General features: G+C 43.6%; 1 protein-coding gene and 1 long non-coding RNA gene across 8 annotated transcripts in view; one reads left to right on the top strand and one right to left on the bottom strand.

The window, feature by feature from the left end:
• The window catches only part of LOC147028390 (uncharacterized), a 30,583-nt gene extending 28,633 nt beyond the window's left edge, over positions 1 to 1,950 (bottom strand). Inside the window, exon 1 of the long non-coding RNA XR_015057557.1 lies at positions 1,881 to 1,950. This is a non-coding gene — a long non-coding RNA (uncharacterized LOC147028390). The remainder of the gene's footprint in view (positions 1 to 1,880) is intronic.
• The window catches only part of LOC147028389 (uncharacterized), a 69,356-nt gene that overhangs the window by 31,062 nt on the left and 24,377 nt on the right, over positions 1 to 13,917 (top strand). For all 7 annotated transcript variants that reach the window (XM_085878725.1, XM_085878728.1, XM_085878727.1 and 4 more), the window contains 5 exons: positions 7,986 to 8,050; positions 12,009 to 12,057; positions 12,156 to 12,345; positions 13,167 to 13,198; positions 13,420 to 13,544. In XM_085878725.1, the coding sequence (XP_085734851.1) occupies positions 7,986 to 8,050; positions 12,009 to 12,057; positions 12,156 to 12,345; positions 13,167 to 13,198; positions 13,420 to 13,544 (461 nt within the window). The remainder of the gene's footprint in view (positions 1 to 7,985; positions 8,051 to 12,008; positions 12,058 to 12,155; positions 12,346 to 13,166; positions 13,199 to 13,419; positions 13,545 to 13,917) is intronic.

Raw genomic sequence — 13,917 nt, 5'->3', positions numbered from 1 at the left:
TACATTTTCATACTCGCTTTGCCTATGATGCTTTCGACTCGGCTTTCGACAAAAACAGAGATACACCTTCCTTTGATATTCCCTTGCTTTTTCCATGATCCAACTCAGAGTTTCGATTTGACCTCTCGTACCTCTTCTTATGAAACCTGTTTGATTAGCAGGCACTTCTTGCTTAATGAAATCTTCGATTCAGTGTTGAATGATCGTTAGTAATATCTTGCTACCACGTGAAATCAAGGCAAGGGTTCCGTTATTTCAACATTTTCTTGCATCACCTTTCTTTGGCAATGATGCATAGATTGACTGCTTCCACCCCTTAGGTCATACAATCCTGCTCCAGATCTGTGTACAGATAGCTTACAGATAACATTTTGATTATCTCCTCCCCAACTACCTTAAAGAGTTTTATTGGAATTTAGTGCTTTTTCATTTGCCAGCTCTCTTAAAGCTCAACGTACCTTACATTCTTTCACTATTGGTTCTTTCTCATATTCTCTTCTTTTTTTTTCGAATTTTGCCATCATGTTGCTATCTTGTTTGTATAGAGTGTTGGTATAGTCCTCCCATCTTTCTTTTACTTGTGTTTTCCTGTGAGATATTTTCCTGTTTTACTCTCCAAGACCCCAATCCGGGACCTTCACTTTCCCGTGATGTCGCTGATCTTTTTAAAAAAAGATCTCTTGTTTTTCCCGCTCTGTTGTCACTTTCTATCTCTGTGCATCCCACTGAAATACGCGTCTGTCTTTCCGAGGCTGTGGTTGGAAGTCGGCATTGTTCCGCTTAATGTCCTCTCTTGATGCACGTTTGTTTTTAAACTCTCTTCTTCTGTTTGCAATATTTCTTGCCTCTTCTGACAGCCATTTAGTCTTCCTCTTTCTGCTTGCTTTTGGATGTTGTTTTTGGCCTCTTCTTTTGCAATGTCTTCAACTTCTTGCCATAATTAATCTAGCATTCTGTCAATAAAGTACAGCTCTGCAAAAACTTTTTTCTTTTTTACCTCCATGGCATATTGTTTAAATAAGTTTTCAAGGTCGTATCTGGCCAGGGTTTTTGAAGTTTTTTTTCACCTTTCTTGATTTGAGTTGTAGCTTTGCCACAAGTCGTAGTCGTAGCTTTGCCACATGATCTGTCCCATAGTCTGCGTCTGGCAGAGTATTGGCAGATTGCACAGCGATTCTCCATTTTCTGTTGATGAGAATGTAGTCAGTCTGATTCCTATGTTGCCCATCACGCCAAGTCCATGTGTACAGTCGACGCTTGTGTTGTTTGAATCATGTGTTTGCAATTACGAGATAATTCTCAACACAGAACTCCAGCATTTGCTCTCCTGGCTTATTTCGGATACAAAGTCCATGCTTTCCTGCAATCCCTGGTGCTCGTGCTCCTCTGATTTTTGAATTCCAGTCTCCAATAATAATTCAAACATCTCCTAAATGCAACCGTTATACCATTTCTTGGAACTTTCCATCAAACTCCTCCACATTTTCTGGATCTGCCGTCTCTACCAGAGACTTCTGATGACGGTTCTTGAGCGGTTCCTCTTCAGGGTCTCTGCCAACTTTCCAAAGATAAGTTTTCCAGTCATTTTGTTGCGTTTTAACTGTCATTTTGTGTTCTTTTGTTTACTGTGTGTTTCTAGTTCCGTCTAGTGTTAAAACTTGTACTAATTGTTGAGTTTTCATCGTCTTTCATATCGGGTTTCCTTGAGGCCGACCCTTCTTCCCGTTTGTGTGCGCAATCGTGTTTATTGTAATTTCTCCTTATTACTCTCAGTTTTTATTTTCTCCACTTTTCCCTCCATCCTCCTTCGGTCACTCTCAACAATACCCTCTGTTTCATGTCATAAAATATTTTTTAAAACAACATAAAAAAAACCTTACCCCACGTAACCACGTGACTTCCTGTACTGGGAGGACAGTCGGCTTCTTCCTCCTCCTTCTGCCAATCTACCATGTACTACTTTTGCCAACATATATTCACCATACACCTTCACAATTTTTTCTTCAACCTTTCCTTGACTTATTGTTACCTAATATTCAAAAAAAATTAATTATTTATTCTTTTAACTTCTCACGTGACACTTCCCGTAACCACGTGCTTCTCTACCCCCTCCTCCTCTTTATATAACTTTCATCGAACTACCAGCTTCTTCCTTCTGTGTTTTCTGATCCAAATTCACCAAAAACCCACACGATTTTTCTTCAACCTTTCCTTTTCCTAATCTTTCACAATCTTTATGAAAAATAAACAAAAAAAAAACAGTCTCTTAAAATGTTACAACTTCCTCTTTCACACGTGTGGTTCTCGGTATTGTATCATAATTCACGACTCTCCTTCTTCAACAGGCTGTTTTCAATTCGACCTCTCCTTCATCCCTTGTCTCAAAAGTCCCACTGTTTCAACCTTTCTTTTCTCTATTCTCTTAATTATCCTTCATTGTATCCCTCATGGCCTCACGTAATGTCTTTAATCGCATCTCTGACTTAAAATCTTTAAAACTCCCAGTTTGTAATGCATGTTTGTGTTCCATCAATCATCATTTTTTTTCCAACTTCAGTGCCAATTCACCCAATCTACTTAAATACATTTCCTCCGAACCTCTCACCTGTTATCCCCTCTCTTTACCCCTCTCATCTTGCCCCTCATCCTACCTCCGCTCTTGGCACATCTTCACTGTCTTCTGCTTCAGCTTCAGCTCCTCCTCTGTTGTCCCAAAGTGTGTGGTGTTCTCACATCTGTTGGCTCCATTCTAACTGAACAGATATGTCACTCTCTCAATCAGTACACTCATCACCACAAACATGCTCCTTCCTTCCTCTCAGCACCCCTCCCCTTCTTCCCAACTCCTGAAATATTGTACCTCCCCCTGCCTGCTCCCTTCTTCAACATACCTCCACCAATTCCCATCCTTACCCTCTCCTCACATCTCCCATCACGCTCTTGCACCTTGGCCGTACCTGCTGACCCTGCTCTCTTTGTCTCCACTCCCTCTCAAAGCAACCTTCACACTCTTTCCCTTCCAAGCTTCCCTCTCCACTTCCTCAAAAACCCCCCCCCTCACCCTTCTCCCTCAACTCTCCCCTCTCACCCTTCTCCCTCCAATCTTCCCTCTTACTCCCCTTCCAAAAATTGCCCCCCTCACATCCACAAAGCTGCCTCCTTCCCCAACCTTCTCTCTTCCATCTCATCACTCCACCTCCTCCAATCTTCAACTGCCCTCTGTCCCCTCTCTTATTACTCCCCACTGTACCTCAACCCTTCATCACCGAGCCTTTTGTCCTCCTCATCTGGCCCTTTCCCCAAGCTCTTCTGCAATCCCCCCACACTCTTTCAACAACTCTCTTTACCTCCCGCCTTCTCCCTCATCCTACCCCCACCCTCTCCTCCCCTCAGTCTTCCTTAACAGTGTGGATCTCAACCAACGGTACTCCATCGCTTCTAAATCTGTGCAATATACTGTATGTATGTATGTATATATATATATATATATATATATATATATATATATATATATATATATATATATATATATATATATATTGTTGCGGGGCCAGGACGTCAGCCGCGGTACACGACCGCTAGATTGGTGCCGCAAGTCGGCTCGACCGATCGCCCGGAATTCAGATCGTCACCCCGGATAAGTCCGGAGCCGACGGGTCCTTTGTTTTAGACCGTGAAGCGTCAATATTTCCACTACGTGGTATAGGGTTATTCGCCAAATCTCAAAATACCTAGAGACCACGTGGCGATCTACCGAGTCTTCACACCCTCGACAGAACTCGTACGGAAACGAGCCGCTTAGCACGCTCGTTCCGTGTGCGATTCCGAGCGGTTTAATCGCCGAGAACCGTCGGTCCAGATGTCCCCTTACGGCGGCACAATGGCCTTGCTAATTTTTCCCCAGCACGCGACACGCTCAGTCAATGAAAGAAGGGACGTGAATGAACTGAAACATTTAATAATCAGGGTTTATTTATACAGTGATGGGGGAATGAGGGGAGCACATAAGACAGAGCTATACCAAATATAAGAAATGCAAGTATATACAGCAAAGGCACTTAACAGTTTATTACTGATAAGATGGGCCCACGGACACACACACACACACACACACACACACACACACACACACACACACACACACACACACACACACACACACACACACACACACACACACACACACACACACACACACACACACACACAATAATTGGTGGCTAATGCCTTTATTAATACCCCCAGCTCGGAGGGAAGGTGAGCTGGAGGTAAGGGTCTATATTGGACCTTTCCGCTGCGTGCGGTCTTCCGGCTGACTCGGTCGGCGCCCGTCCCGGCCACCAAAACCTCGACTCCATTCGGCGGATGGTCCCTCTCGAGTTCGACCCTCCAGAGGAGGAGTAGGAAGAAGATGTTCCAGATGGTCACGACCAGCCCAGACCTCTCAGACCATGACGACGACGACAGGGACTTCTCCTTCCACGACGACAGAAGCGCTTCTCGACCTCCTAGGCCACGATGACGACGCCGACAGGGGCACTCGCTGGCTCGCTATGTCACGTTTTGGGAATAAATTTAAACACTCGCAATTTGGGGAAACGGGGTGGGGGGGGGGGTTCGCTCCCTACACCCCTGATCCGAATCCGTCAATTTCGCTACGGAGGCCGAGGGGCCGAATCCCACTCCTGACACCAATATTATTGATTCGACGGTGGTGGGATTCGCACCCTACTCTTGACAGCCAAATGTTGAAGATTCGGCGTCACTTAGCAGCACCGCCGTCTCCAGGGTTGTTACACCGGCGAGTTCGGCACAGGCCTCGGATCACAATACCAACGTTCACCTGGGCCTGACCAGTTGGGGAAATAGACCGCGGCTACAGACTGGGTTTGTCAGAGACCGAGCGAAGTCTGCCAGTCCATTTGGTTTTAAATACAAATTGAGCGGATTGTTCCTCAGCACGTCATGAATAAACTCAAGGTGGCAACTTCGTATAACTCAGCCAGATTTATTGGGGACACATCGGGGAACACGATACAAGCAAAGCATTCACGACAATGTTATAATTAATCTATAATCCGCTCTTAACTAGGGAGCTTCGGATATGGGTTTCGAAGGGAACCCGAGCGATATAAACCTTAGACAACATGCAGACAAGACACACAGTACTTGGTGATGCCTCATGGACGAGGGGAAAGTGTCAAAGGCACGAATGCGGCTCGTGAGAAGCCGATGTCAACGGATTCGAGCACCCAAGCTCGAGCACGCACGTGGCAAGATGGTGGCGTCGTCCTTTTGTTGCACCGCTCACGCACCAGCCTTGGCGCGTTCAGCCCCTGTAAGGTCGATGGCACAAGACAGTCAGTTCTATGGTGGGTTCCAGCTGGTTTCTCCAAGGTCCAGTATGCGAATCCAGGCTTGGCCTGTTCACCAGACAAGGCCAAATCGGTGTGTTGGGCTCCGCAGGCGGATCGATGGGATCACAAGATGTGTCGAGCCGTGCAGTGAGTAAGGACAGTCAGTCGAAGGCTCCGTGACTGGACTCCGGATGAACCTGTCGATGACCTCCTCATAAAGTCGATCGCCGACTCACACAAAACATTCACAGACTGACAAAGCAGCCAGTTCCTTTTGCCTTTTTGGGGCGGGCCTTACGGACCGCCTCTGGGGACTTGTGATTGGTCCATCGCTCGAGACTGCAGCGACTCTCCACCAATGGGCTGCTGACACGTCTCGCCGACCAACACTCTCAGAGCGCTGGGCGTGGGCTAGTGAGAAGGGGGGGAAGGGAAAAGAAGCAAGGCGCCTCTCGGTACACCACCACTGTATGAACACTGGACAGCCTGCTACACCTCCCGACACACATGTAACGTCCGATTACCAAACAACCTGGCTAAACATGCATTTAATGGGCGATCTGGGCTAATCCTATATTTAATAACCCACGAAGGGCCCATTTCGCAACAATATTATATATATATATATATATATATATATATATATATATATGTATATATATATATATATATATATATATATGTATATGTACATATATATATATATATATATATATATATATATATATATGTATATGTACATATATATATATATATATATATATATATATATATATATATATATATATATGACATATAAACCAAACTTAGTGGTGTGATGGTTAGAGCGTCCACACTGAGTCTGGTTGGTCGGTGGTGCAAACCCCGGCTGAATCATAACAAAGACTTAAAAAATGGCCCGTGCTACTTCCTTGCTTGAAATTCAGCATTTGAAAGGATAGAGCATGGACAAACAATGCTGGGAAGGCAATGGCAATACATCCAGTATAACCCTTGCCAAGAAACTGCTTCGGCAGCACAAATGCTCTCAAAAGAAAATGGTATATCAAATCAAATCATATGTATGACATAAGATGAGGGTGACAGAATTACACATAGTTGAGAAAAAAGGTGCATCCAACCAAAAAATAATAATGCCATCTTCCCAATCAGTCTCATAATAAACAAGTGAGAGCAGATCCAATCTCAGGTGACATTTCATCCGCTTCCAAACGAACTTCCTCAGGCCAGAAGAGTAAGATTGGATCAAACTGGAGCACCATTTGATGTTCATCTGAGATACTTATTTGAAAGGTTGCACAACAATGCAAATAATGGATTAAAAGATGGGGATTAGGGAGAAAAGCTTTACTGATTGAATTTGTAATACGTGGCCTGAATACTGAGTGTGGAAATGGAAAAGTGCTTTCTTCACCAGACTTGATGGCATAATGATTGGAGCGTCTGTTCTGAGTCTGGGAGGTCGGCAGTTCAAACCCTGACCGAATCGTACCAAAGACTTTAAAAGTGGTATACGTGCTGCTTCTTTGCTTGATGCTCAGCATTTAAAAGGATAGAGCACAGACACAAGTTTGTAATAAGAGCATCGGCTTTGATGGGGCTAATGGACCTCCTCCTGCACCAAAATTCCTTGTGAGGGGACTAATATTACAACCTCTGCCACCAAAGGTAGACAGGGGTTATGTATTCACCTATATTTGTCTGTCTGTTTGTTTGTGACCAGGATATGTCAAGAGGTTATGGACAGATTCAGACGAAACTTGGTGGACATGTTGGGTGTGTAACAAGGACGAATTGATTAGATATTGGTGAAGATCTGGATCTAGCATTTTCATGGATCATTTAATGTTACCTTTCTTGTAGCTACAAAGGCTTAAGCACTATAGAACGATAAAGAAAATTGTAAATATTTGTATACACTATGGAGCCATAATAATAAAAATTACTAATCGTGAAAATTGTATGCACAGATACTAGAATTTTAAAGTGATTCTTCACAATTGAGAGGTAGTGCCAAAAAATATAGCATTTGATTTCAAAAAAACGTCGTGGACGAGTTATGACAAAACTTAGTGAACGAGTGGGTCTGTGACAAGAGCAAGTCGATTAGATTTTGGTTGAGGTCCGGATGTAGATCCGGCCTATCAGTGGAATACAACATGTAAAATGTTCAGCTTGGTCGGAGTATGCGCTCTCCCGAGTGCTGTTTCAGTTGTATTACTGAATTACCTATTATTTTCCTGATTATAAGCGTGGTTGTGTAAAAATTCAAACTGAATATCAAGCAAATGCTAAATGAAGGAGAGAATTTTTCAAAGAAAAAGGCAAGAGATTGTATTTGAAGGGATGAATGAAAGAAAGATGAGGGCTTTGTTGGTACACAGGTCAAAGTAGTGTGTTTGTGTGTTTGTGTGTGTGTGTGTGTGTGTGTGTGTGTGTGTGTGTGTGTGTGTGTGTGTGTGTGTGTGTGTGTGTGTGTGTGTGTGTGTGTGTGTGTGTGTGTGTGTGTGTGTGTGTGTGCGCGCGCGCGTGCGCACTTTTATAAATAACGTTAGTTTAATTTTTGTCATGAAACTAAAGATGAGAACTATTTTGTATCTCAAGTTTCGTCCTTGATATCCCTTGTAGCTGATGCTGGCCAAGGTCCTGGAGACTGTGCAAGAATTTCTGTCGGCAAAGGAGAAAATGTACCAGTAAGTTTGTAATGTATATCTAGTTAATATTCCTATTACAGTGTATTATGATTTACACACCTGCATGTGCAATGAAAGGTCCGTCACAAAATATTTATGTTTAAATTTTTGTCATCGTAACAATGCATCAATCCAACCTTTTTTCTCAATGTGATCCCATTCAAACAGCTGCAGATTCTTGTGACCCCAACATCATGCACACAAGATGAACGTTAAACTTTTGGTAATATTGTTGTGGGGCCGGGTCTCGGTGGCGAGCACGACCGCTGAGGGAGGGGGGGGTGGGGGGGGGTTGGCAGTAGAGTCGGCTTCACCGAACACACCAGAATTTAGGTCGTACCTTTCAGATAAATCCGAAAGGTCACGGGTCCTTTATCGGACCGAAGATCGCCAATAGGTCGACCACGTGGGATAGGGTCAATTGCCAATTTCAATATACCTAGATACCCACGTCGTGAAACTACCGGGGAAATTCACCCTTGGCAGGATCTGCGCGATCGGGCCATTATCGAGCCGGATCCAAGTCGTACCCCGAGCGGAGAGTACCAGAATCCTGCCGGGCCAATTGCACGATTACGGCAACGATGAGGCCTTCCTAATCCCCAATACGCACCATGGCAAACCAATGGTAGAAAGGACAAGGACGAGCTGGTACATTCAACAAAAAGGGGAATTTATTTATAACAATAATTGGGGAACGAGGGGAGCACGTAAGGGCAGAGTTATCCGACTAAGCAATGCAAATAAAGTACAACAAAAGCAGTTAACAATTCCACTGAGACAAGACAGGCCTGCACACAGACACGCACACCCAAAAAAGAAATGTACCCGCTGGGTCTTTATTCGGCTCTCCAGCCGAGGAGGATAGTTCGGCTGGGAGTCAGAATGGCTGGCTACCTGGCCGCGAGCGCGTGGCTGGTCGTCCACTCCTTCCCGGAGCTCCAGTCGCCAAAAGCACGGACCAGGGGAGTCGAACCCAGAGGAGGCGAGACGAGGTGATCTCCCTTGATGAAATGGTCGACCGCTCGCTGTAATGCGCCAGACGAGACACCTCCGAAGCACGGGATGCAGTCCGCCGCAGACCCCGACAGAAGTGCTCTTGTCGACAACCACTCACTGGCTTTGGATGTCAGGTTGGGAATGTCTGAATTGAAAATGTCCTTTCCCACAAGAAATGTCTCACACACGATGACCGGCTGCTTGACAAACGCCACGATCCCTGTCTCTCAATGCTCGTCCCGACCACCACACTCTTCCTCTTTAGGAGTGAGCGGCTTCTTCTCCTGGACACTCGCCTCCTGATTGGTCGGACCCATCGTGAGATTCCCTGGCCGTCTCCCATTGGACAGGCCCACGGTAGGTGGGGCAACTCCCACCCTTCTGGTTGGAGTCCCGATCGGAGGCGTTTGTAGGAGCTCCGCCTACCTCCTCACCTCTGACCACGTGCGTAATGGCGATGGTGTTGAGTGGGGGGCAGGGTGGGTGAGACGCCCGCTCCTTGCCGATTGGCCAAAGAGGGACGCCATGCCCATGTTAAACTCCACCCACGCACGCGCTCGCTCACCGGCGAGCAAAGAGCACGGACAATGCCGAAAGCAGAGAGTTGTTGGGGGGTCGTTGGTTTGGACGTAAAATCCTAACTATAAAATTACTGCGCAGCACACGTACACTTAATTCCCATTAGACAAGGGACGGGACCCTAACTGGAAACACGTACTTACCGATTTAACTGATCTATAGGACCTGGCTGTTGTGTGCTCATGGTTTCCAGATTCGCAACAATATAGCCTTGTACCGAACTCGCAGGGGTACTCGGCATTGCCCAGTGCTGTTCTATTCCTGTTGGCATTTTAAAGAAATCTAATTTTGGTTTTTTTTCTATTTTTGTGGGAGCCTAAAACACTTCCCTACACCCACTACGGAATAGTGTCGGGATCATTTAATATTACCGTTTTCATAGCTTCAGAGATAGGGTGGGGTGGGAGTCCAGAGGGAGGGGGTGGGGTGGAAGGAGGGAGGGGAAGGTGTGGGAGGAGGAACCCGGCATTGCCTGGCAGCGCCAGGTACGTATGTTAGTACAGGTATATAAATAAAGTATGATACTGAAAGTTACCGTGCGACCCCATTTTTGTTTTTAGCGTGACGCAAAGGTTGGGAAACCCTCCATCAATCATTTCCACTTTACGCTTTCAAAGTTTCAGGAAAAAAGAGAGTGCATGATGTATTATACTGTATATCGATAAAATGCAGCTCGTGATATTTTGAATAGATAAACAAAATGTTTCTACCATATACAAAAGAATCTGTGTTTTGTAACGTATATAAAACTATCTACAGTATATGCAGTACTATTATAAGCAAAAATTCTACTATAGGAGGAGGATTATGCAACTAAAACCTGAATCTAAGGAAAGAAAAGTCTCAATTAAGGGGAATCTAATTTAAATTTTAGTCCTTATTTTCATGACGCCTTGTCCGAGTTTACAGAAATTTATATAATTTGTTTGAGGAATCCGACTCCGACTTTAAGGAAAACAGGCCAAGTTTGGTGACTGTTTGCCATATTTTTAGAAAGAAATAGAAAATATTTCATGGAGACGTGGTCCCAGATGAAGCAAAACTCGAGTTCATTTTTTTTGAAACCGAGTTGTAATTCAAGGAAACCTTTCACTAATTTCAGGGAAATGCATCATATTTTGTGGAAACCTCATTCTATTTCATAGGGAACCTGTCTTCAAGGGAAGCTAGTCCCATTTTAAGTAAACCTAGACATAGTTTTGAAAAACGAGTCCATTTGATGGATACCTGGAACTAATTTAAGGAAAACTAGCACTATTTTATCACAACCTAGTCATACTTTAAGGACACCTCGTACTATTTTAAAGAAACCTCATTATCCCTTCAGAAAAAGTAACCCTATTTTATGGAAACTAGTCATATTAATTCAAGGACAACCATAAACTAGTTTTTAAAAAGTCCTATTTTATCAAAACCTTGTTGTATTAACTGAAACCTGAGTCCTAGTTTGTCTGACAGAAGGGCACAGATGTCGCACACTTACATTTGAACTGTCTGCTCTGTGTTAGTTTCTCGACCTGAATATAAGAATGCTGCGTAACAAAGTGTGCCATCCCTTGGATGGATGTTAAGCACAGTGTCACATCTGCGAGCATTAGCTGGTCGATCTTAAATATCCCATGATGTCTTTGTAACTAAGAGTCGGCAAGTTATCACCAGTACAAACTACTGCACTGACTTTCTCACCAAATACTCCTCAATGATAGTTGAGGTAGAACTTCGTCCTGAAGTGGACTGAAATGGGTTGGAAGAAGGAAGAGGAAGAAGTACTTGTTTCTGTGATACTTTGACCTAGTTTAAGGAAACATCATCCTGCTAAAATAATACCTAATGGTACTCTCAACAAGTTTCCCTACTTGAAGGAAATTTCGTTCAAAATTTGAAACACCCCTCCTCCTCCTCCTCCTCCTCCTCCTCCTCCTCCTTCGTATGCAGCACACAGTTCACAGGTAGCATCATTGGCTGAGGGCACGGCTGTGCCGTTGATGCAATGCTCCTATTACCAGTACATTGGTACTCATTTCACTGATCTCAGAAGGATGACAGGCTGAGTCAACCCCACCTGGTGTTAATTCAAAAGGCCGACAGGCCGACCCTAAGATCCCAACCCGACTACCCTAATCACTAAGCCAACACCAGGTTTCGAAACACCCCTCCTTAGTTTGAAGAAACTTTGCCAGTTGTAGCATAACCATGTCTCCAATTTTACTGACCATTGCATTCCTGTTGTACTCTGCACAGTAACAAGGAAGTCACTTGTCTTTACCAAGCTGTATGTTGTGCCATTCTCTGTGTATTAGCATGATACAAGATTAATTCTTGATTGTAAAAACAAATTTTTTTCTCAAATACAAATTGGATAAATGACTCCCCCTTGTAGGATGAAGATTATATTGTGTACGAAGAGAGCAGTGATGACAATTCTGAAGGTAAGAAGCACCAACGTTCTAAAGAAAAATAATAATTTGGACAAGAACAGGTAGACAAGCTAAAAAAATGATTTGTCACTTTCAAATGTGTTTGCAAGACTCAGACGACCCATCTGTTGATGTCCCGTTGCAAAGTTCTGAGAATATGGAGAAAAGCCCTGGAGATGGATCACCCCATCCCAATAACTATGAGAGCGAAGACAGCAACACTGCAGACTTATCATGTCTGCACAGGCATCACGATTTCCAGCACTCTTTTTACTTACAGCAATCCTCTACAAAGCACAGGTAATACTTGAAAATGTCATGAATTTGGCTTGCTCCAGACAATGATTGTAAATGTCATGAATTTGGCTTGCTCCAGGCAATGATTGTAAATGTCATGAATTTGGCTTGCTCCAGGCAATGATTGTAAATGTCATGAATTTGGCTTGCTCCAGGCAATGATTGTAAATGTCATGAATTTGGCTTGCTCCAGGCAATGATTGTAAATGTCATGAATTTGGCTTGCTCCAGGCAATGATTGTAAATGTCATGAATTTGGCTTGCTCCAGGCAATGATTGTAAATGTCATGAATTTGGCTTGCTCCAGGCAATGATTGTAAATGTCATGAATTTGGCTTGCTCCAGGCAATGATTGTAAATGTCATGAATTTGGCTTGCTCCAGGCAATGATTGTAAATGTCATGAATTTGGCTTGCTCCAGGCAATGATTGTAAATGTCATGAATTTGGCTTGCTCCAGGCAATGATTGTAAATGTCATGAATTTGGCTTGCTCCAGGCAATGATTGTAAATGTCATGAATTTGGCTTGCTCCAGGCAATGATTGTAAATGTCATGAATTTGGCTTGCTCCAGGCAATGATTGTAAATGTCATGAATTTGGCTTGCTCCAGGCAATGATTGTAAATGTCATGAATTTGGCTTGCTCCAGGCAATGATTGTAAATGTCATGAATTTGGCTTGCTCCAGGCAATGATTGTAAATGTCATGAATTTGGCTTGCTCCAGGCAATGATTGTAAATGTCATGAATTTGGCTTGCTCCAGGCAATGATTGTAAATGGGGGTGATGGCCTTGTCTAACTGCTTGCTGTGGTTTTTCTTTGAGGTCACTCCCCCGATATACATCACTTCAAAAAGGTAAGCCATTGCATAACGACACATGATTACTTTATACGACACACTGGAAAATATATTGTGAGGACAATGCTCTTGAAATTCGAGCTTTTTATATCCAATGCTAGACTGTCCACTCTGAAAGCCCAACTTGTTTCAAAACCCTTCATCCTCTGTCGTTTCGCTCTCCCGTGAGCCTTGACTCTGAATAACAACAATAAACTGTGCCTGCTCTCAATCTGCAGAACCTAGTAGTCCTTGTACAAAGACTCGATACGCAGCTCCAGCTCAGACGCATGACATGACATTGAGGAAACTGCCTCCCCTGCCCACAAACGGTGCTGGAGGGATCAGCAAGCAGTCGACCATGGTGAGGATGCTCAGAAAATCAAAGCCATTATTATCTTTGAGAATGCTGTTTTATAATCACCGATGTGACTTCGAAACAGCAGATGTCTCAACGAGTTTCTGAGATGTATACGTTTGTCCTGGAGGTCGAATTAATACTCATATGGTTATACATCTGCACATGGAGCTAAATATACTTCAAGTAAGCTTTTGCCATTGTAGCTGCACACCAATCAGTTGTATTATTGACTTCATAACTCGATCAAAGTTTTAGTTAAAGAGCGTATGATAGAATAATTGCCTGTTTAATAGAGATATTTTGCATGGTTAAGATTTTTTTTTATGGAGTATAAAATTATCCATGTTTTATATAGTTGAGAAAATTATCCATTAAA

Source organism: Eptatretus burgeri, chromosome 4 (genome assembly GCF_056783735.1).
Source record: "Eptatretus burgeri isolate ZD-2024b chromosome 4, Ebu_testis_v1, whole genome shotgun sequence".
Lineage (NCBI taxonomy): Eukaryota > Metazoa > Chordata > Myxini > Myxiniformes > Myxinidae > Eptatretus > Eptatretus burgeri.
Note: the sequence above shows the minus strand (reverse complement) of the source record. Positions and strands in the feature narration are given on the sequence as shown.